This window comes from Rhinopithecus bieti, unplaced genomic scaffold (genome assembly GCF_001698545.2).
Source record: "Rhinopithecus bieti isolate Rb0 unplaced genomic scaffold, ASM169854v2 scaffold_41853, whole genome shotgun sequence".
NCBI lineage: Eukaryota > Metazoa > Chordata > Mammalia > Primates > Cercopithecidae > Rhinopithecus > Rhinopithecus bieti.
The window spans coordinates 378054-403325 of NW_016817744.1; the positions used below are offsets into that span (position 1 = coordinate 378054).

General features: G+C 36.4%; 1 protein-coding gene across 2 annotated transcripts in view; it reads left to right on the plus strand.

Moving 5' to 3' along the window:
• Positions 1-18969, plus strand: part of TMEFF2 (transmembrane protein with EGF like and two follistatin like domains 2) — a 255523-nt gene extending 236554 nt beyond the window's left edge. Inside the window, exons 8-10 of one of the 2 annotated variants that reach the window (XM_017856107.1) lie at positions 11944-12067; positions 14213-14371; positions 17616-18969. In XM_017856107.1, the coding sequence (XP_017711596.1) occupies positions 11944-12067; positions 14213-14371; positions 17616-17712 (380 nt within the window). In that variant the 3' untranslated portion in view covers positions 17713-18969. Of the gene's footprint in view, positions 1-11943; positions 12068-14212; positions 14372-17558 lie in introns of both variants that reach the window. The other variant, XM_017856108.1, reaches the window with a different exon arrangement.
• Positions 18970-25272: the final 6303 nt, after the last annotated feature.

Genomic DNA, 25272 nt, shown 5'->3' on the forward strand with positions numbered 1-25272 from the left:
AAAAGCCTGGAGATTTGAAAAAACTGGTCTCCAAATATCTGAGAATTAACAAAATCCAGAAATCTCTCACAGATGTTGGCACTTGTTACAGGCACACAGCCCATTCGTGGAGTGGTGTGTTCTCAAAAGAGTCAAAGACATTCTAAAACAAAGTGAGTTTTCCAGGCTGACGACGAAGGGTAAGGAAGGCTTGGCAAGCTGGGGTCCCCCGAGGACTTCCCGTAACATACAAGAGTGGATGCGGGAAGAGCAGCAGAGGGCAAACCATGGCTCACCCACTCATAGACCACGGCGGGGACTGGCACTTTACAGAGAGGATCTAAGACAGACCTGGGACCAGAAAGGTGGACCACTGTAGGACAGTTATCAGGGGAAGGAAGGGGGATCCCCAGGATGCAAGAAAGCCTAGCATCAAGTAGCCAAAGCCTGCGAGAGTTAAGAAAAAATGGTGCCATGAGGTCAGGACCACCAGGCTGTACACTATTTGTACGTCAGTATCACCTAGAGCACTTTTTAAAAGTCAGATCCAGGCCCCTCAGCTGGCAATTCTGATTCAGCTGATCAAGACCAAAGCCTGTAAATCTATTTTTCACAAGGGAAGGAGGTGAGTCTGCACTAGAACAAGAAGCATTGCCCTTAAAATGGGAATTTTAGTGTACTATAATTTTCATTATATTTTATCCTTAAAATTCACTATTTGTAAGAGATCATAGTAGAATTGTGTTCATACAAAACTCACAGATTTATATATCTATATACATACTTCTGTGAGGGGTATCAGAGCATCAGCAGTGCCTTCTAAGATCCTGTGATGTCCAAATGCAGTACTAAGGTGCTGTACCTATACTGTAGCTATCTACTATTTCTGAACTGGGTAGTTCATTAGTGTTTAGAATTAAACATTAAACTTAAATATTCCATTTAAATAATAGAAAACATTTCTAGCTATTAGAAGCACTTTTACTACCAATTTTATGGAACTTTTTAGTTTCCTTTTTTTTTCCAGAAGTTCAGTTTTAAACCAGTTTTCATAGATAATTTTACATTACTTCTAGTGTCTTTTCTCAAGCACTTTTGAGACTGTGTTCAAAAACAGCCTATTGAAGAGTAAAAGCTATACCTCTGTTCCTTAGTTTAATAAATTATAAAACCCCTCCAGTTCTTTTAGAGTGCTCTTGTAGAAAACCAAACTGATAACTAGGTTTTATTTATCATAGTATCATCAAGTATATCTGTACTTCTAATTTTGGTGTTTAGCATCTATTACCATAAAATACTTTTAAGTTTGAGAATAAATGCATGGTTTTATTCAGAAGCTGGCAAGTAAGGAAAATGTTTTATTAATTTAAAATACTAGTTTCTATTTTGAAATTCATTTGCCTGTTTTTTGTTTTTGTTTTGCTTTTTTAAATAAAAAATTCCTTCTGCCCTGAAAAATTTCAATATTCTCACTTCTGGACAATGCTATGCACACAGTATGAATGGCCAAATTAGAATCTATTAATTCAGAATTGACCATACATAGTTCCACTGTGATTTTTGAGGTATGACATGCATACAAATGACAATGTTTCCACCTAGAACGAAAGTTCCCATACTTCAGTCTTTAAATGAAAGGGGTAATAAATGCTTCCTTTCAGAATCACACACATCCCTGGCTAACAGAAGTGAAATTATTTTAAAAACTCGATGATCTGTTCATTTCTCCATTAGCCTCACGAGAAGCTGTGGAAAGAAGAAACCACATCCCCTTCTCTGACTGCATTTCTTCAGGATCTGCAGCTACTCTCCTCTAGCAGATATTCTTTCATAAGGCAGTTCTTACAGTACCCCTTGACATGCCACCCTCACCTACAAAAAGCTGTTCACATGGAGCAAAGTTAAGATTCCTTTTTTGCTGCTTTAACTTTTGGATATTTTTCTGGAAGCTTCCAAATATCAGTAGAGAAACCCAGGGAAACATTCCTTTATTTTAAAAACTATGTGTTTATCATCTTATTGTGCTATGTTCTGTGCTGCGTACAGAGACTACGCGATTTTTTTTAATCAAATATATTACCACCCTTTAAAAGGGAGTTTCTGAACTAACATGACACACAGACAAGTAAACAATAATGAAAATTTGGTATGGACAGTGGCGGAATAGGAGAGTGGTTTTAGGTCGGAGGGGCAGTGAGCCCAGACTGAGGAGACAGAAGAGAACATCGCAGAAGTTTCTTAGAGGAAATAATGCCAGTGATGAGACCTGCATGATGAGCAGGACTTAGGTAAATGAAAAGGAAGGAAAGTGAGCATTCCAGGCAAAGGGAATAGCATATGGAAAGTCCCAGAGGGGAGAGAGAAATTTCATATGATGAAATGTAGGAAGATGCAGAAGAATTGCAAAATATGAGAATGGAGAAGCTGGGACTAGATTCTGAATTGCCTTCTTAGTATTGTTAGCATTTGGCTCATTAAAGGAATAATAAGGAATAACGAGAATTATTTCTTTGGGAAGTTTTAAGGGCAATCATAATGTACTCACGTTTTCCTTCTAGAAAGATCACTCTGGCCTAGTGTGGAAAATTTATTTCGAGAGGGCAAAATTGGAGGCACGGTGATTTTCTGACATATGATCTGATTTTAGTGAGTAGCAGTAGAAATGTAAAGAAATAGACAAGTTTGGGAGATCCTTAAGAGGTAAAAATCACGGGACTTGGTGATTTACTCATTTAGAATTTAAAAGTGAAACCCAGATTTCCAGTTTGGTCAATGAGTAGATAAATATCCCTGGGATAAGAAGCAGGGGAGGAAGTGGGAGAAGGATCTGATGAGTTTGAGGTGCCTAGGAGACCCTAGGAATGTTGATATATAGATACGAAGCTCTATAAAAGTGTGATCACCTGATCACCTATAAAAAGGTGATCTGGGCTGACTAATCAATATTTGGAAGTCAGAGGCAGTAAAATGACAAATAGAGGCCTTGGGTGAGGATGAGTGCTCTCAGGGAAAATGTTTAAAGTGCAACAAGAGAAGAGCCTTAGGGAAGTATCAACATTTAAGGAATCGGTTGGAAAATGGGAGCCTACACAATAGACTATGAAGGAGCAACCAAAAAGAACAAGAAGTGGGATGTGTGTGATTCTGAAATGAAGACTTTATTACCCCCTTTCATTTAAAGATTGAAGTATCGGAACTTTAATTCTAGGTGGAAAAATTGTCATTTATATCATGAAAACCCAGGGAAGAGAGGGCTTCAAAAAGGAGGACGTGGTCAGCTGTAGTGAATATTACTGAGAGATTGTGATGGCTAAGGCCTGAGAAGAGACTACTAGTTTTAACAACAATGTTGTTGGTAACATTGGTCATAGTAGTTTCTCTGAAGGGGTGACCAGAGAGCTGCAAGAATGAGTAGAGGTGAGGGCAGAAGTGAAGAAAGGGAGCAGAGACAACACTTGTAAGTTTCACTGTAAATGGAATAAAGGAAACAAGAGGTCTACCAAGGGACATGGATTGAGAGGGCCTTTTCCATTTTTATTTTAAGAAGGAAGATACTTGAGTGTGTTGAAATGCTGATGGAAATGAGCAAAGAGTGAGGGAGAGTTGAAGATAAAGGAACAAAGGGAGATAATTGATGGAAAGCCCTTGAGGATGATAGAGGGGTTGAGATTCATGATGGGTTGGCCTTAGACAAGGTACATGGGTTACAAGGCAAAAGAAAAAAGAAAAGAAAAGAAAGAAAGAAGAAGAAGAAAGAAAGAAGGAAAGAAAGAAAAGAAAGGAAAGAAAGAAAGAAAGAAAGAAAGAAAGAAAGAAAGAAAGAAAGAAAGAAAGAAAGAAAGAAAGAAAGAAAGAGGAATTGTTTTTTAGAGTAGCAATAGATCTAGGTGGGATAAAGAATCAGGAGTTATAAAACACAAATGATAAATAAGATATGAAGGCCAGATGTTGTCGTGTATTTTAATAAGTTCCTAACTATCATACTATACATATTACACTGGAAAGAGCCCTGACTTCGACAGCACTTCTGTTTACTAGTTGTGTAAATTACTAAGACAAGTAATTTAACTTCATTTTCCTAATATATAAAAAAAATGGAAATTTTATAAATCTACCTTGAAAGCCTATATTAAGGAATATATTTTGATCATGTTAAGTCAGTATTAACACAATGATGGTCCTGTTGTAAGATTCTCAAGTAACTGAAAACATATTTACTATCGTCTTGTCTTAAGAATCAGTTTTCTTGGTTGTCTTTAGAAGATAATAAGCAAAATCACTGGAAGACAACCAATAGCTTTAGCATATGGATACACAACACATAGCATAGTGCCAGACACATAATATCTACTCAAGAAATATGCAGATAATAAATTACTGAAAGACAGCTTAGGGGTTCTATCTATGTTATTCAAACCTTTGCTTTCACTATATTCCAGTAAATGCTCCAGCCTCAATCCTCTTCACTATCTGCTAGTTAGTCACTTCAGGGTCACAGAAGAAAACAAATACATCACCTGAGGAGGTTTGTCTTGACTATTAATCCATTTTTGCACACACAGCCTACAAAGATGAAAATCGCTTGGCTCACATGGCCCAGAAGGCTAGAGTAGATGGGACCTGATCCGTTGCTTGTCTCCTCTGTTACTTAGTGTCATTTTTTTTTTTCTCTCTCTGTCACCCAGGCTGGAGCGCAGTGGCCGGATCTCAGCTCACTGCAAGCTCCGCCTCCCGGGTTCATGCCATTCTCCTGCCTTAGCCTCCCGAGTAGCTGGGACTACAGGCGCCCGCCACCTCGCCCAGCTAGTTTTTTGTATTTTTTAGTAGAGACGGGGTTTCACCGTGTTAGCCAGGATGGTCTCGATCTCCTGACCTCGTGATCCGCCCGTCTCGGCCTCCCAAAGTGCTGGGATTACAGGCTTGAGCCACCGCGCCCGACTAGTGTCATTTTTAACACTGTCACCAATGAAGCTCACTAAGAAAGGATGCCTGAATTAACCACAAGCAAATAATTTTGGTCGAAAACGCATAGATTTAGTTCAAGACAAAAAGGAAGAGAATAAATATATTCTTAGCATAAAATGGTTTCCCACATCATTTTCTTTCTCTAAAGTTTATAGCAAACTTTGTCTCCTGAGAACAGCTTGAAAGTAAGGAGATGCTGAGGGGAAAACTCAGTGGGGAGAGCTGCAGCAAATTGCCCCAGATAAGCTTAAGGCAACTCCAGCTCTGGACTCCCAAGACGCTAATGAACCATAGATTCCTACCTCTTCCCAAGGCCTGATATTTACAGAAATGTTGTCAAAGACATCTAAAGTTCCATAAAATATTGTATTTTTAAAAGGTCTTCAAACCAAGTCCTGTAAACCGATAGGAGTTACCCACTTGCTGAGAGTTAATAGGCTCTTGACTGAGTGGTGAAGTTTGAAAAGAACCATTAGAGACAGAACACAACTTCTTCCAGCGGTCTGCTCTCTTCACTCTTCTGAGGGCTCTGCCATCGAAAGCCAGGCAGAGCATTGCCCAGTCAAAAAACAGAGCAAACAACTAAGGAGCTACTTATTTTGCTCTTAATAATAAAATGTTTTGAGGTCCAGGATTTCTAACTAAATCTATATGAGCCTTTTTATGCCAAATTATTGAATTATAATTGTATTTGGATGTCATAAGTGAAAATGTTGCATACAAGTTTTTCTCGCAAGATTTCACAGATTTTTCAGTATTTATCTATGTAAATATATTACAAGTAGAAACTGAGTTAATAAAAGCCCATGCAAATAATCATCCACTATTGTTGCATTTCAATTACTCCAGTCCCCAAATTACTATGTATATTTGAGATGCTGGTACTTTTTCCAATTTAAATTCTAGCAATTCCTGAATCGTGTCATCAAGGCCTTGCCTGAGAATGCAGTAACATGAAAATTAGTTTTCTTACACTTTATTTTAATTTTATGTTCAATAAGAATATTTATAGCATATGCAAGCAATGATAAGGATAATCACATTTCACATTTTATATTAGTACCTATCACTGGTGGAATGAAGAGGAATTTCTGTTTATTTGCATCCATCCTGTTCCCAACCCATACCACTGCCTTACTAGCAAAGTTTCTGATCCAAGTAGTTTCAATTATTTTTCTGAAAAAATAGAATAATGTTCAACTTGCAGAAGAAATGTTAAATTTGTAGCAAGAATGTTGAAGGACATGGTGTCTGTTTTGAAGAGTTGTTTTCTAAGTCTTTAACAGAGATTAAATAACAAGAATGTTATGACTGGTTCTCTGCTCTTTACAAAACTTGAGAATTGATTGTATCCTTAAATTCTCTGTGTCCCTCACGCTAGGCTGTCACTTTTAGCTAGCATTTTTATTTGAGTCTGTGTCCCAGAAGCTTTAAAAAGGAGAGACTCTTCTATTCATCCATGCCTTAAAGAAACTATGACAGCAGGTGAGGCTATTGTGGAATGTGTTAAGTTGCAGGAACTCAGACTTCATTACATCCAGAACACATTCAATAGGAATGCTCTTCCAGTCTTTAAAAACTTCGATCGCAACTCAAGCTAGATATGAGGTTTTACTGCCTCGTATGTTTATACCTGATAAGATAAGGAGAGGAAATCATAAGAATTGTATATCTTCTTTGAAACCAAGTCTAACCAACAATGGGGACAATCGTGACTTTATTACTATATTCATAAGTTATTTCTGTCCCAGGCACAATGTAAATATAAGGAGAACAAAACAGTTTTTCCTTTTCTAGTTAAATAAAAGTAGTTTCATTTTGCTTTGGAGAAATGGCAGTAAGTAGGGGAAGGGGAAAATTAATTACAAAAGGTGTGCAAGAATGTGAATATTTCAATACCGGGGTTTCCCTCTACTGTCATTACATATAAAAAATAGCAAGATTACATAAATATATTCAAAATTGAAAATTTTTGTTTTCTATAAAAGTATGACACATTTTGTGGGCCAACAGCAAAAGATAGTTGAAAAGATAATAAACTAAACTGTAATACTCACATGCTTGTGCATGTCGAGATCATATGGGATGTTAAAGCATGATTTTAAAAATTGAATTTAGGTCCACTAAACAAAAGAAAGGCAATACATTACATAGTAAAGGTTCTCTCTGCTAGAATGTCTGAGTTACAGACTCAGTCAAAATGTAAGATATTTTATACCCTTTCAAAAGGTAACATGTTCCATAATTAAGGCAAAAGTAATTTATTTTGTTTAACATATATAAATAATATCTCTATTTCTCTACATCTTTCTCCTAGCATATCAAAAATAATATTCTGTAATAAATGTTAGTAAATATTGATGATTAATCATAAGTAAATATTAGCAATAGAAATAAATGTTACTTTCAGAATTCAATGAACTTAGAGTTCCGAAATAATCTAATCAATATACATTAACAGTCTACAACATTCCTGAGAAATGGCCACACAGCTTTCAATACCACCAGAAGCCCACTACTTTACAATGGAACTCATTCTCCTATTGAACAGCTCTAGTTGTTTAAAAATATGCAGTGGAGATCTGCCCCTGTAAAACATCCACTAAATTCCTGATGTTTCCTCTAGTTTAGGATCTTTTCAATTTACTCAGAAATGCTTACACAGAATCAGACTCTTCTGGACGAATCAGTGGCCTAGGAATTTGATTACATTTGAAATAAAGTCCTAATTAAAGTGGGGCATTACCAGAGAAATATCATTTGACCAGCCCCCAAAGGCCTCGCAGACTATGGTGAACTATGGGCAGGGTCTAGTTCTCTGGTCTATACAACAGAAGTTTGACCTTATAAAACTTCAGAATTGAGTGGACTGAAGAAAGTTAACATGTAATCCCCTCAAAAAATAAACAGAAATTCGGAACTAGTCAGTTCTCTCAAGTGAAATATGTAACTGTTAAATGGGTAAGATATTCATGTTGTTTTGTCAAAGCCATTCCAATGTGAAGGCTACATAGAAGTCAAATTATTTTAAGAATGACTAGGCAGTAGAGCATCAGAACAAGAGAAATGGGTTAACTGAGTAACTATTTAATAGCATCAGAAACTAATAACCTGGTGCATCTGTCTCTGCACCTAGGACTCTGCGTTTGCTAGTTCAGGTTGGTTTTTTAAAAAACACCAAATTGGGTGGGTGCAGTGACTCACGGCTGTAATCCCAGCACTTTGGGAGGCCGAGGCAGGTGGATTACTTGAGCCCAGGAGTTCAAGACCAGCCTGGCCAACATGGAAAACCCCCATCTCTACTAAAAAATACAAAAAGCTAGCCAGGGTAATGGCACATGCCTGTAGTCCCACCTAATAGAGAGGCAGAGACATAAGAATCACTGGAGCCCAGGAGGTGGAAGTTGCAGTGAGCCAAAATCATGCCACTGCATTCCATCCTGGGTAATAGAGTAAGACCCTCAAAATAAAAAACAAAAACACACCAACTTGGAAAGCACTTGGATAGAAAATACAACTTAACTTTCAGAACTTCTTTGGCCAACCTTTAATCTTTGTCCAAAGGGAAACATTCTTTTTTATAGAAATATGGATTTAGTCAAATTTTACACTGTAATATTTCTGCTTTGATCCATAATGTGTTCCTTTGATAAATTAATTATCTAAACAACATCTTATTTTCAGCTTTTTAGGGAAAGGAATACAGGGGCAATGGTAAACACATACATACACACGCATGTACATACTGGACTGTATTGATTTAAGTCTGAACTGCTAAATCTGGCTTTGCCCCCTTTCTACCCACTTAACCTTACTTGACTTGCAGTAAGGTCAGGCCTCACCATTTGCCATTCTCTGTCTCTTTAGCTTTCCCTGTTTCTTTCCCTGCAAGCACCAGGGTAGAAACAATATGTGTAGCTGTACTATAGAACAGCCCACTTCAACAGCTCTTGACCGAAGTGTTGACTAGCAATGGGCATGAGCCCTATTAGCTCTGCTGCAAATAACTCAGATTATATCAGAAATTGTTCTTCAAAAGGTCAGGAACTCTAGAACAAACCATTTATAAACATTTAAACAGGAAACTAGTTGAGGATTTTAAACAGAGACATGAAGAGTTTCTACCATAGCCTCTTATCTATTTTAGAAGAAAGAGCACAACCCTTACATTAAACCTCTTTTTAAATGGAGGACAGAGAAATCAATGTCTAAATCATAAGCTACTGAAGGAAACATGCAGACTTCCAGATATATATATATATATAATTTTTATATAATTTAGAATGTTTAATGCTGTGTTATTGCTTAATACCTACTATACATAAACATTAAGATCACAAACACTATGGTTCATATACATGTTTGTTTGGATATTAGATTTCTGTGTTTCTACTCTTCTTAATATACTAAAATCTCATTTCTAAAATATGTCTATTCCATTACTAGCAGTGGTTATATATTCAGGTTTTCAATCAACTGATTTGCTTGTTTGGATTGACTATAAATTTGTTGACATATATTGATGATTCCTCATTTTCTTGCCCAGAGATCATTTCTTCCACTCATTTATTTTCAGTCTCTCTGCTTTCTTATTTGACAGTATCCTATGAGCAGCATAACAGAGCACTCCAAGCTCATAAGGAATAGTGTAAACTGATTACCAGATTTGGATGGAAACTATTCCCTGCCCATGTGATCACCCTGGCTGGATAATGAACTTTGTGAAAATATCCATGTCTTACCACACTAAGGCAACAGCCTCGTTCAAACAAGCTCTTATTTTTCCCTTATACTTCAGTTCATAATTGTGAATATGGCACGAATCCAGAAACAAACTGTCAGTATGGGATGAGGTACAGTGTTAAAAATAAAATAGCCTAAAAACTGGATTTTCACTTTTAAAATTCTTGATATTCTTTTGTAACTGACAGAAAGAAAAATAGTCCTAATAAGATGTGTTTGAAAAATACTATAGCTGAAAAGACAATGTATAACTGACATTTAGGGAACTCACAGAAAATTTTCCTGCATGCAGGTGTTCAGAAGCACTGAGGGGTTACTAATGAACCCTAAATAGAAGTGTCAAATAGTTTGTTATGGGAAGAAGGTCCAGAAATAAAAGTGAAAATCAGAGCTGGTTCATTACACCGGCAATGTGACTGGCAAACCCCACTGCTAACGTCTCCTTTAAACCGCAGGTGCATGGTTTGAGTGCTATAGTGTGTAGCCCCCGGCCCTGGCACAGAATGAACACAGCCTCCTCCATGGGTTCACAAATTGCCCTGCTTCCATATTAGTCACACGTTCCCATGTGGGAAATTTCACCCAACACTACCACTTTAATTTTGGTGTATTTGCTTACTGCAGCTGCACTTGCTACCAAAAACATCATACCACAAAATTCCAAAGTAACTTCAAAGAAGAGGGAAGAAACCAAACAAGTTCTATACATTCTTAGTTTTCTCCGTGGAAGTAGTTTGTTCAGTTTAATAGCAGTTATCAATGTGGAAATACTGTAATTCAAACAAAAAAAAAATCACCAACCATCCTAGCTAAAGAGACACAGATAAGAAACAAACTAATGATTTAAATGTCATCTACAGGCTCTCTAGTACATTGATGGTAAATCCCTTACAAATTTGGGTGTGTAACATAAAATATTGCCCATCATAATGATGCATATAAATATCTCTATACAAGAAAGCACTATACATATTTTACAACTTTTTTCAGACTTTAATGTTTTGCAGATGACATCTGGATCTTAAAGATGTATAGATATTTTGCAGCTCTGTTTAATCATAAATAATACATTTGTCTGATTCATTAATACCAGAGGCATGTTTTTTTCTCCCGATGAATATGCTTATCATCCATGACTGCCAATAATAAAAACCTTTATATGGAAATAACCCATTTCATGAAAATAGGAATTCACTTGCCATTTTCCATTCCTGCTGACTAATTACTAGGGTGTTGAAGAGTACCTGCAGATTGAAGAGTGTCTTCAGATTGAGTTCATAAAAGCTATAGTTCTCATGTGTTTGGGCAGAAATTTTCAAGAATGTCATTTCAGATTTAGTGAAAGCTCAACGCAAAAGTTTTATCATGAAATGAACATATTAAGACTCAAAAGACACTTGAAGATGGCATTACAAATATGAAGCAAATGTATTTGGACTAACAAAGGTCAAAAAAATTCAAATACCTATGAAAACATGGCAAAACAAGTAGAATATGTTGTAATGGCACGCAAAAAGTGTTCATTTTAGTGTTTATTCTTTATTGTGAGTTTAGGCTTCACATAGCATTGTTAATATAGGCTAAATATGCATTTAAATATATTTATAGTATCCAGTGTCTACTATGTGAATATCTACATAAGTTATTTTGAAATGACGTTTTCTTATTCAATAGGTTTATTTTGGCAACAAAAAAAAAATGTATGGATGCTAGTGAAAATCATGTTTGCAGTAGATTTTAAAAGCCTCAAAGAATACATTTGTTGAAATTTGCATTCGGTTTGAAAAATGTGTGTTTAACAATTGAACACAGCCATATTTTAACTTTTAAGCTCTTGTGTTGCGAAAGTATCAAGGTATTACAGCAATTTACTCTTAAGGACATTATGCTGGGCTTTGAAATTTAAAAAATAGGATATTTCTTCTTGGAATATTTCATGATCAATGTACAGTCCCTATGCGAGGAAAATTAAAGCTGTCTGACAAGTCCTAGAAACACCACTAGCTGTTAAAGACATAGGAAATTGCATAAAAGCATAAAAAGCACTGGGTAATTTTGCAAATTTCATCTCTAAACACAATTGTAAAGATGTCTGTCTTTCAGTTCTTTCTTCCTCTTATTTCTGAAGCATAGCCCTTTAGTTCTTGCCGTTTTAAAATCTTTGCCTACCATAGCTTTGCTTCTAAATGTACTGGTTGATCTTACCAGGCTAAAAAGGTATTTACAGGGGGTGCTTGCTTTTATCTGTATTCGCAGAGAATGCTAACAAATTAGAAGAAAGTGCCAGAGAACACCACATACCTTGTCCGGAACATTACAATGGCTTCTGCATGCATGGGAAGTGTGAGCATTCTATCAATATGCAGGAGCCATCTTGCAGGTAACATTTTTACTCGTAAGCATAGTTAATGTATAAAGTTAATATGTAGAAACTAAATTGTGATGTTTATAGAAAATTGGTCGACATTCTTCTTGAATGGGTGATCAGCAACAAAATTTTTCTCTGCTTCTCCTGTGCATGTATACACACACACACATACACACTAAAAAATGTATATATATGTGCACCTTACACACTCAAGTACTATATAACACATTACTAAACTCTCCTAGTAGAATTTGAAATTGTACTTTGTGCATTATAAGCTCCTTAAAGGTACCAGTTCCTCCGTATTACCTCTCTTTCTCCTGAACACAGAATTGTGCTTGGCATGTATCAAGTGCTCAGTAAGTATTTATCAGACAAATGAATGGATGAAGCCTCATGTATTTTAGATAGCATAGTTGCTTCTCAGAGTTCATCTCTTCCTAAGTCCTTCAGGTCTTCTCATAAATATCATCAATCCTTGTTTTGCTAGGCATTCACTATTTTCTATAGATCTGCTCTCCCATGGAGCCTTGCAAAGTGAAATCATTAGCTATACCTCCACAGTTTCAAACTCAGTAGAGACACAAAGAAATTGCCTATCTGGATTCAGTTTATGAATATAAATACTGGCCAGGCATGATGGCTCACACCTGTAATCTCACACTTTGGGAAGCCGAGGTGAGAAGATCACTTGAAGCCAGGAGTTTAAGACTAGCCTGGGCAACAAAGGGAGATCCTATCTCTAAAAAAAAAATTTAAAAATTAAAAAAAATAAAATTAAAAATTAGCCATGCAGGGTTGCATGCACCTGTAGTCCCAGGAGCTACTTGAGAGCTGAGATGGGATGATCCCTTGAGCCCAGGAGTTCAAGCCTGCAGTGAGCTATGGTCACACCACTACACTCCAGCCTAGGCAACTAAGCAAGACCCCATTTCTTATATATATATATAAATATATATTTATTTAAATACCTCCTGTGTATTCACATCTAAAATATAATTATTTCAGAGATGGCAAAGCCAAAATGAAAACATAATTTATTTTTATTTTTATTTACATTAAGTACAAGTGACATATGATGAAATAGGTTGTATTTTCATTTACAACAGAAGGTTTCTCTCTCTCTCTCTCCCCCCCTCCCACTCTTCCTCCCTTTCTCCACCCCTCCACCTAGAGCTGTCTTCCTTTCATGTTTTCCCTCCACAAAATATACTAGCACAGGCCTTCAGCTGAAGTCAGGCAGAGTGAACAAAACTGAGAAGTTACTCCTGCTACCCCCTCACTCCCCAGCAGTGTCATTATTATTAAACCCTTCCTGGCGGAGAGAAAAAAATTCTCAGGATGTAGTTATAAGAAATTCAAAGTGAAGTAATAGAATAGTTCCACAAAATCAATGACATGTTGATCCCCTTTAAGTATTGTTTTCTTATGAAAACAATTGTTTTCTCATTTCATAGACACATGCTAATTTTCATATGTAGATTGTCTACCTGAGCTTTCCACAAAGGTTGAGTGGGAGAGGCAACATTCATTCTCAGATGAACACTACCTCGTCTTGTTTTGCAGAACTATATTGCCTACACCATACTTACTTTTTTCTAACAAAATTTGACTCTATCATCAGCAGATGATTTTTTGACCAGAAAATCAATAACTCATCCTATAACTCTGATCCTACTATTTCTCAACATTTATTCTGACAATAGCATAGAGAATGTTTCATCCAAAACAAACAGACTAATTTTTATGCCCATGTCATCAGAAACAAATATTTTTTCAAGTAAACATGTTGACTTGGGTTGATTAAAGAGCAAATTAAATAACATGTAAAGCTCACCTTCCAGAAAATATAGAAATAACAGTCATTCTGGGACATGTATTATCTCTCTATATTGTCACCAAAAACAAATTATTGAGTAATCCTCCTACCTTTGAAATTACTATCATAAATGTAAAAAGAAACCACAAATCTTATAACTGAGAAACACAAAGAAATCTTATTGAAAATAAGTAGTTGTGAGCCATAACCACAAAGTAATATTCATTTAGAAAGGGACACAAAAAGCCCTAATTTTGTGATGAAAATAAATGCCTATCGATCAACTATAAAAATGAAGGCAACAGCTACAGGTAACTGGGCACTATAATTTCTTCCAGGTGTGATGCTGGTTATACTGGACAACACTGTGAAAAAAAGGACTACAGTGTTCTATACGTTGTTCCCGGTCCTGTACGATTTCAGTATGTCTTAATCGCAGCTGTGATTGGAACGATTCAGATTGCTGTCATCTGTGTGGTGGTCCTCTGCATCACAAGGTCAGTAACAGCACTTGGTGGCTACCCAAATGAAGGGATATATTGTTCCTCCTTTATTTAATCAGATCCCTCTGAGTTGAGTTCCTTCATGGACTCTGTGGCCATCCATTCTCTATGGGTCCTATGTCCTTAGCTTAAGAGTATTTGAATAGCCAGTGGAGTAGTACAATAGCATATTGGGGTGGTACAAATTATTTTCCTTAATTTGCCTGATGATAAAGATTATTTATTTTTACTTACTTGAATTAATATCCTTATCTACCTGGATCGGTATCCTTATGTACCCGAATCAGTTTTAACATGTCTTGGTATAATAACAAACACATTTTTATCTGAGGATGACAAAATAGTTTTCAGTCACAAAATGCACAAATACATGTAGTTGTACTTTTATGGTAAATGAAAACCTTAGATACATAAAACCATGCAGCAAATATCACAAAAAACTCTTCTATCAAATTCCCAGCCGAATCAAAAGGCAATTGTTTCCTGGAGAATCAGGTTGAAAGACACAGGGGTTTCCTTCAGTTTCAACAGAAAAGAAAACCATGATTAATTAGCAATGTCTGACGTTGGGCTTGGAGTAAAGGAATGAGGCCAGTACTTGCTTAATTTCATTAGCATACAAACCAATGGTAACCAAGAATTGGACTTTAAGCCAAATGCATATCATTTATGTTGTGTATAACCAGAAAAGTCATTGAAGATAGTCCTTACTGACTTGATTTCACTCTTCTATAAAAAGTTCCAAGGAAGATTCTAAGATTTTCACCAAATTCACAAGGCTTTTAGACTTTCTCCATTTGTGCAGCTCTCCAGTAAATCAAAATATTTCTCTAAAAATTGTTTTGAACAGATACAAAAATAAAAGAAAGTATCATATCTTTAGAAAATAAGGGCCATAATACATTTCAGTATGGTATTGCACTATCTTCTTTGAGGAACAGTGTTGCATTTGCTCTTGAAAAAGACAAAATGTGGTTCATAAATCCTCACCTGGACTAAAGGCTTAAGGGAAGATCATCGACTAAAGCTTTGGGCTGCTCTAAGCTGAGTTGAGTTCATCAGCTCAACTCTCACGTTTAGATGCCAAGTGATTATATTAAAATAGATTCTGGGGAACATAAAGATAACAAGAATCCAAAAATACTGCATATAAAAAGAAAAAGAAAAGAATCTAAAACATAGGAAACTATGCCATATTACTCTAATAGCTAACCAATATCAGTACATGAAAAACAAAACCTATATTTAAAGGATATAATCTCAACAATGTGATTGCTACTTCGACTACTGACACAAATGCAAAACTAAATACTTTAGCAGATGTTTTCAATTCTGTTATGAATCACAGTTGCATTCCCATACATAATAAAAACAACGGAAATATACAGGGTCCTTTCCTCACGAGAAATTGTGTAAGCGTATATTATGTGTGTGTATCATATATATGTATACACATATACACACATATATATGCACATTTAATAACATTACAGAGAAGGAACAATTATCTCCGCTTTCAAGATAGAGACCCTGAGGTAGAAGCTGGCAAATTGCTGACTTTACACAGCTGAGCAACAAGGGCAGAAATGGGGTCCAGGTGGCCTAGTGCCAGAGCCTGGGCACTTCACCATGCTCATACTGCACCGTATCTGGTAAGGATTTTGTGTATTCTGATGCTCAAGATTATCTAAACTGAATTCCAAATTAGAGTATTTTTCCAAGGCATATGGACTTATTCATTTCCGTGTTATAATAAACTAAAACCTGTCCTCAATTTATTGGCTTTTGAGGGGAAGACATAGCACATAAACTAAATTAGTATTTTGTAATGCCTTTTACAAATCTGCCTTAAGACCATCAAACCTTCTAGAGCCTTTCCAGGATTCATACTAGTCAATAAAGCACACCAGTTCCCAGTGTGGATTCATTTCACTCACTTGAAAACATTCTGCTTTGAAACCAGACTTTCCAACTAGGCTGTCTGTCTCCAAACCCCAGAAACCCTACTTTCCTGATGACCTGGCCGTATTTGTCTGTCAAGACTTATGTCAAAATAGGTCTTGCTGAAAGATTTACAAAATTGCAGCAAGCAGAAGTCCTCCCATTTCCTTTGATTTTTCGTCTTCCTCATCTGGTCTCTCCTGTCTTCTGCCTCTCTCTTCTATCTCTTCTCCTTCTTTCTACTTTCTTTAAAAAAAAAAAAAAAAAAAAAAATTTCTGTTTTGCTTTACTATTTTAGCCAAACACCTGCCCTCCTCCTAAACACCACATGTGTCACAAAAAATATGGACATTTGGAGACATGTTTCAAAATGAAAAGAGTTACCCTGTTGAGAAGTTGGATTTTTGATCCTTTTATTTCTAGCTCCCATTTGCTGGGAATGTGATTTCAGCTCCATGTTCACTTTAACAGATCTATCCTCCCTCTAAAACTATACATATATATATTTATATACACATACGTACACACACACACATATATACATAAACCCACATATACACACATGATATATATGTGTATATATATTTATATATTTTATATATTCTGATACTTCACAGATTATAATAGAATTTTATGTGAACTTTCCATTATTCTCATTTGCATAGTCAAAGCATTTTTTGTTACAAGAGAAAAAAATACTAGACCAGAGATTTTCAGATAATTTGACTGAATATTAGATTTTTATAGATGCTAAATAATTGGTACCAATTTACGTCCCTAATTTATACTATTAAGGTACAAAAATGATATTAGGCTGGTCCAAAACAATGTTCCTTTCCATTACATATCAGATATTAACAGTTGGCTCATTCTCTGCTGGTTTGATAGAATTCAAATTCATAACATTGAAAAGTCAATATAACATTCATTCTTAAGACATTTAAAATATAAAATTGTTGAAGACCTTTAAAGTGAGATAAAATGGGCTCACGACTTGCTTGATTGCATTGTGCTGAGTCATTCTTTGTGCCTTAATGAGTAAGCAGTTAAGGACAAAATAAATGTCTTCCTCTTCAGCTTCTGCCTGTGTTCAATTCCCAACAAAAACTTAAAGACAACTGCACAGAGAAGCAAAATAATAACTTTTCCAAAATAATCCAAGTTTCTACTAATGATAAATTCTTTCATCTGAAATGTTTTAATAATTTGCTTAATCCACATCTTTACTCTGTGATTGTAGGACCAAACTTTAGGTAATAGCATTGGACTAAGATTTGTAAACTTTCCAACCTTCTAGGAAGTGCCCCAGAAGCAACAGAATTCACAGACAGAAGCAAAATACAGGGCACTACAGTTCAGACAACACAACAAGAGCATCCACGAGGTTAATCTAAAGGGAGCATGTTTCACAGTGGCTGGACTACCGAGAGCTTGGACTACACAATAACAGTATTATAGACAAAAGAATAAGACAAGAGATCTACACATGTTGCCTTGCATTTGTGGTAATCTACACCAATGAAAACATGTACTACAGCTATATTTGATTATGTATGGATATATTTGAAATAGTATACATTGTCTTGATGTTTTTTCTGTAATGTAAATAAACTATTTATATCACACAATATAGTTTTTTCTTTCCCATGTATTTGTTATATATAATAAATACTCAGTGATGAGAAAAAATTGGCATTCTTAAATTTGCGGTATCTCATAACTGTAAATATAATCAGACTAGTACAATCTGTACAGCTACCAATATTTCATGTTTCTTCTCATCTTGAGACAGCACATTAGTTTGTACAGGACTCAGTGGCTAGGTTTTGAGTGATTCCAAGATCAAGGGAAATGATGGTTACTGGAAAAGAGAAAAAATAATTTACTTTATATCGAGTGAGGATAAAATATTTCAGATCTTTGAATCATCTCTATTTCATCAACTTTCTTCCCTGGCCTTCCATTTTCATCCCTAGAGCAGAAAGATCTCTGGCATATAAACTAAATAAAAGAAGAAGGGGAGGGAAAGTGTTTTATAACTCATAAAGGAGAGGGAAATAAGATATTGGTTTTTATTGGGGAAGTAGCTTAGAATCCCCCAGTTAAGTGCATGTATCTGAAGGATACTGAACAAGTTACATACTAGGTATACACAGAGTGGCAAAATATATTCCATTTAGGTGGGTGGAATTACCAGGGGAAAAACGTAATAATACCATTAAATGTGAAACACCGAAGTCGTGATTTCTCAAGAGCACCATACTATATTTAGAGTATATAGTCCTTTGAAAAGAAGTTAGAATCACAACCAATACCCTACGAATAGTTTTATGGCTAATGCAGCACCGTAATTTGTAAGGGATGATGACAATATTTCATGAAAACAGAGATATGTTTTGAGCATATATATATGGTGAGGTAAGAAAGAAGATTAATCCTATAGCATCTGAAAGACCTCACTAGGAAGTTGGTATGGATTTTTGTTTGATTTGTGCATACAAATAGGTATCACAACTTGGTTTGGAAAAAATAAGCTGTGAAAAGTCTCAAGGAATAAGATGAAAATAAATCAATTATTATCATTTAGCTCTGCAAAGCTTTCCATGGCTAACACAGTACATTGAAATAAAGCTCTCTTTGTCTCCTTCAAATAACCTGTGCGTGGACTTTAAAAAAAAAAAGGACACTCCAAATATCAAATCAACACATTCTGAATATAAAATGTTCAGTGAAAAATTATTTTCTGAAGTGATGTTTAAAATACTCATTAAAACATAAATAAAGGTGACAATCTAAGTAGGATTTAGGACTCTGAAAAACCTGGTTTTCTAGATTAGTCATCACTGTGAAAAGTGTGACTCTATTGGCATAACCATCACTCAAATGTTCCCATAAATCGGCCCTATGCCACCTATACAAGACAAATTCCTTTTCACCTTCTTTGTGAAAGTTTAGTTTGGTTAACAGATAGAAAGATGTAACGAGCCAGGGTCTCCTTCGTAAGATTCTTGTGACAAAGAAACCCTCCTCATAAAGGAAGAGGAAAAAATGCAACATCCACAGAGATTTATAGAGATTAAAAGAAACAATTCCACTAACTCTTGCTTGTAGGAGTGTGAAATGATTTGATTTGTTAGATATGGACGTGTTGCTGTATGTGAATTTTTATCAGATGATCATAAACCTATGTCCTTGGAGTTCATAATATAATACACTCTTGCCCATTTCCATGCTCACCCACCCCATGAAGGAATTCCTTTTAAAAGATGCATAACAATCTTAAGTGAGCATATACTATGTGCCAGGCACTGTTCAAGGTCCTAGGGAAATACAAACAAAACATGGTCTCTGCTAAAAAAAAAAAAAAAAAACTCACAACCTAGAACTAACAGATAATCACCCAGCCTCTACTAGCATATTTCTGATAATTTGGAATTTCATCCTTGGGCAATTATAATTTTTCAGACAATTCTTTCTCATATCAAGGTGATGCTTATTTCTATGTGCTTTCTACCCAGGGCTCCTATTTTTTCTCTTAGGAGCAAAGGAATAATGACTTACGTATTTAAAATAAAAAGACAGAAATCATGTTTTCCCACTCACCCCACAGCCTTCCTGCAACTGTTCATCTCCAAGTGAAACATCCTTAATTTCCTCATCTGTTCTTCATGTGATATCACTTCCACATCCACCTAGCATCTGCATTGTCCTTCCTTGGACAATTTCCACTTTATCAATATATTTCTTTGAGTGTAGAGCTCAGAATTGCACAGTCTACTACAATTGTCTGACCAGCACGCTATGTAGTAGAGCTTGTAGAAGGCAAGTTTAATTGAGAGCTGTGATTCTTAAATTCAAGTTCTACTTAGACCTGCAATTTTGCTGTGGTACCATGAACAAGTCATTTCATATCTCAGATCTCAGCTTCCTCGTTCAGAAGATCACTTCTTTCTCTCTATCAAGATTCTATATATTCAGGAAAAAGGCACTATACTTTTATTATTGCTACCAAGGACCATATTAACTACTTTTATTGCTTATCCTCAACTTAAATTCAAAATTCTTTTAAAGTAAACTGCTAATGGCCAGGCGTGGTGGCTCATGATCAAAGTGCTGGCTGTGATCCCAGCACTTTGGAAGGCTGAGGCGGGTGGATCACGTGAGTCCAGGAGTTCGAAACCAGCCTGGCCAACATGACGAAACCCTGTCTCTACAAAAAAAAAATACAAAATTAATCAGGTATGGTGTCGCCACCTGTACTCCCAGCTACTTGGGAAGCTGAGGCAGAGAATCACTTGAACTGGAAGGCTAAGGTTGCAGTGAGCCGAGATCATGCCACTGCACTACAGCCTGGGTAAAAGAGCAACACTCTGTCTCAATAAATAAATAAACTGCTAATATGCCATGTCATTCCCTCATTTACTCATTCATTCGTTGTATATTTATTATAAATTTAGCAAGGGCCTTCAGTTACCAGCACCATGCTAAGTTACAAAAAGACAAAGATAAATAAGGCAGAGTCCCTGCCGGAAAGGAGTTCACTATCAGAACATCCCAGTTCCTTGCTTCAGAGATCTCACAGTCCCGTGGGGAAGACTGAGAAGTAAATTAAACAATTATGAAGAATGTGACAAAGGCTCTGATACTGGTCAGCTCAGAGTGCTTGGGGACGCGGAAAGAGGAAGTGCAAGGCTGGGGAGGTGTCCTCTTGACACTAAGATACACAGAATGACTTCTTCATTCTCCGCACATACTCCGACTTCTTGCTTCTGATATTTTACACACTCCTCATGCTTTCTTCACACCCTTCTCTTCGCAAAACCCAGAACAAATAACAGCTTATCAGTGAAGCCTCTCTGATTCCCTTGGCCGTCTTCCTAATTATCTCATAGTGCTTTTCATGTTGTTCCTTCATTGTCCATGCAAGTCTGTTTTTCCCTTAGCAAAGGAGCAACAAAGAAACAGAAAGTCAGTGCCTTGCCAATTGTTTTTGTTAGTTTAAGAAACATTTACTGGATCCCACACCATGCCAGACACTATTCTAGGTACTGTGATGTAGCAATAAAGTGCCTAACAGGTCTCTGCTCACAGGCTCACATTTCAGCAGAGGAGGTGAAGGTGGATGAGGGGAGAGGGTTCATCAAACAACAACAACAAAAAAAAAAAAACTGCAAAGTTTCAAGTTCTACACAAAGAATTAAAAATAGGACAAGGTGACGGGGTAGTGACTGAGGACTGGGTGCCTCCAAAGTGAGCATAATGTTTAAAAGTTGGGCTCTGAAGCAAGGCAGATATGACTGCCAGTCAAAGTTTCACTTTACTAACTAACCTTGGGCTGGTTGCGTAACTTCATTATACCTCATATTTTAAATGGAGAGAAAAATATCTTCCATGTCTAATATGACTAGTTTGAGAAATGAACATGACAATCCATACTTGTGCTCAGAATAGTGACATGCACACAGTGAACTTTCAATATATGGAAATTAATTTATAGGGATTTGATAAATAAGTGTCATAAAAGTAAATAAATAAGAAGAAACCATATTTCATCAGTTAAATGTTGCATCATGGGAATCATATGGTCACAGTTAGAAGGAATCAAGCAATCATCCTCACTCAAAAAAAGCATCTCTCATCTCTTTGAAGACAAGAGAGCTGGTTTCGGTTCTGGAAAATAAGGCAATATAGAATTAAGAAACAACGCAGCATCTCTAATTCTCTTTTTCAAATGGGTCCACTGGTACTGTGTCTGAATAAAAAGGAGGTCATTCTGCTACTTTAAAATAGATCTATCCTGATAAAGCACATACCATTAAACCTCTTGTGTGTTTTCAGACAGGGAATGAGTGAGTCAATATTGCAGTTACTTTGCAAGATCAAAGTCTTCACTTGCATGGATCCTGGAGAAGTCAGTGCAGACTATTGAATATGACAGAGATGATCTCTATGTCATATTAGCCTCTCTACTAATGTTTGTCTTCAGATGCTACTTCCCTTTGCCAAAATTATGCAACCCCTGCACCACCTGTTGCTCTTCCCCAGTTAGAGTAGACATGTTAGTTATATAATTAATCATCTGGATGTCAATGATAAAAGGTTTTTCATTGAATTAATTGATATATGCATACCATCATCCTCAGGAAGCTCACAAAAAGGTTGGATAAAGGAGAAACAGAGGATGATACAAAGTAAAGGGGTTGGTTTTATAACCAGTGCATAAATATACAAATGAATATGACCCTTCGAAATCAACATCAGGAAGTTATGTGTGATGTCCCACCTGCTACCCAGCACGTTCAAAGCCTCCTTCCAGCCTCACTGTGGGCAGAAATCTACTGATACCTCTACTCTGGGTATGGCACCTTGGTTAATATCTACTTCCAGTAATACTAAATGTGTTGTTTTAACTTGAATCTTTGGTACATTTTAATTTTAATTAATTTTACTCTTTCTCTTACATCAGGTAAGAAATGAAGAATAGAATACTTTCTTTTATTTTTCCAAGCCAAATTTAATCCAGGACAAGAACCTAAGTCAGAACTAATGAGAAGTCCCAAATCAGGTATTATAGGGGAAAGGGAGAGAGGGACAGTAGCAAAGCCTGGCCCTCTGTTCTCAGTGGTCCCATTGTCATGGCTAAATCTCCCTGTCTTCCTGATCCATCACAGACGCTCCCCACACAGGCGGCTCAGCCATGGGGATCATCCTGAGGCAGCGTCTATCAAGACCCACATAGTCAAACCCATTCTTCAGGCTTTATTTTGAGAGGGCTTTATTCCCTTTCTCTCTATGGATGTCTCCCCTTTCTCTCTTTCTCTCTTTCTCGAAATAATAACCACCTCTTTTTCCTTCATCTCATGCAATAGCATCCTCCATTATAGCCCTTCTCTGCCACAATCTAGCTTCATTCTTTTCCATGAACTTAGACCTTGAAAACAGAGGCCTTTTAATGAATCTAGACATGAAAACAAAGCACAGAATTATGTCCCAAATTATCACGAAATTCATCAAATTATTAATAAATATATTACACACATAACACTTTATTACTTTATTAACTGGCAAAATTAGCAAATATAGATAAGTCGGAGGCATAAAATAATATCATCACCAAGAGAAGAGTACCATGGTGTTTGTGTATATCATTTCAAATAATTTATATGAATATATTAATATATGTTGAATTTTTTTAAGACAAGAAAATAATTTATTAATAAACTGAATCCTCACTAAAGAATAAGCTAAGAAGTTTGATAGTTATTAAGCATAATTTGTCCAACTACACATATACAGTGTAGTTTTTGTGTACATTTCAATCACTCTTAGTTACGAGTCAGTGAGGCCTTTAAAGAATTTAGCTGAGGATAATCTCTATTGCATTGCATCTTTACTTTTCCTTCCACCCATCTCACATACTACTTAAAAGGGGCCTTTCGTCTTCGCACTTTCACACCAGTTGAAGGCATTCTCAGTCTGATGCTTTGCATCTGTCCAAAGTGTACCCGTAAAGCATGGAAACCTTATTGACAGTTTCTCCCTAATTATCCCTGTGTCTAGGTCATATCTACGTAGATTCAGAGATGCTAAGGCAGTTTTTCCCCCTACTCATTCTAAGGATGCTTTGTTTCTTCTCTTTTCACCTTGTGGAGGTCTCTTCCTCTGATCCCTAAGCTGGAGAAGCCCAAGGTGTTATCATTTAACCATCGTATGCTCACAATGCATTATGCTGAAGCTGCCATTCTTTCAACAGTTCACACTTAAGTTAAACTAATCTCATAATTGGTGCTAGCTTCAAAGCTGAGTTATTTCTCAAACTGGAGCTCTCCTTCCCCATTGATGCCGCTTCCTCTGCCTTTCATGGTATGAGTAAAGAGCTGTTCACTGCTATTAGCTGAGGCATTCAGTTTGGTTCAGAACCAGGAGTTTGTATAGGCAGTGTAACATTGAACAACAACAGCAATGACATGAAGTATACATATTTTTACTTTTATTTATTCAAAAATGCAGCATCTTATAATATTCAAAAGTACTCAAACCAACTTTCAAGCCTAAACACAACATAAAATTGAATAATTAAAAATAATGTAAACAAATCATGTATTACTTAAAGGAATATACAAATAGCTGCTACCTATTACCTGAGCTGAAGTTAGCTAATGCAAAATGGCATTGAATTTTACTGGAAGAATTACTTTAGCAAAGACAGACTGAATTCTACTAACAGGCTTTACTACATGTTTCCTAAAGGAGTCTTTTTCTAAGAATCAAGAGGAAGAGAAAATGTTACGGCCACTAGAGAACATACTTATCTCCTTACTACTTACTTGTGGGGAAAACAAAATTCTTAGCTAGAAATTACTTCATCTGTTCATCTCTGTAACCTCTTGACCAATGGCAGTTCATGTAAGACACCCTCAGCATAAGAAATGACAATATATGGGACGGGGAAAAAAGAAAGTGAACCAGAAAGAGCTAGGTGGGAAATCAAAGGCCCTGGAAAGGTGAAAGGAATGAAGATAACAAACTATTGAATTGTAGGAGGACGGCAATTATGGGAAGAGGAATGTAAGAGATTATCCATTCGAATAATCCTTCTAGAAGAAATGAGTCTAAAATATCTGATCAGGATTTCAGGAATATGAAATGGCAGCAAGAAAGCAGGGAGCAGAAAGGTGGCATCGCTGGGAAGCCCTCTCGCCCTGAAGTCTAACGAGGTTAACCTTCTGTGTGCACAGTTTGCAGGCACAGGAGCTGGCTTGGCAGGCTGGGCAGAATCAGGCCAAGGCACAACTCCAAAAATGATTTTCAGGACTCAGGGTAAGAAGGAGAATATGTTTAAAATAAAAGTTTTGTCATGTACATGTTTTCTTCCTTACAAATCTTGACCTCAAGATATGTAAATTAGATTTTGTATATTCTGCAGGGCAACCTTGTCCCAAAGCACGAGATCT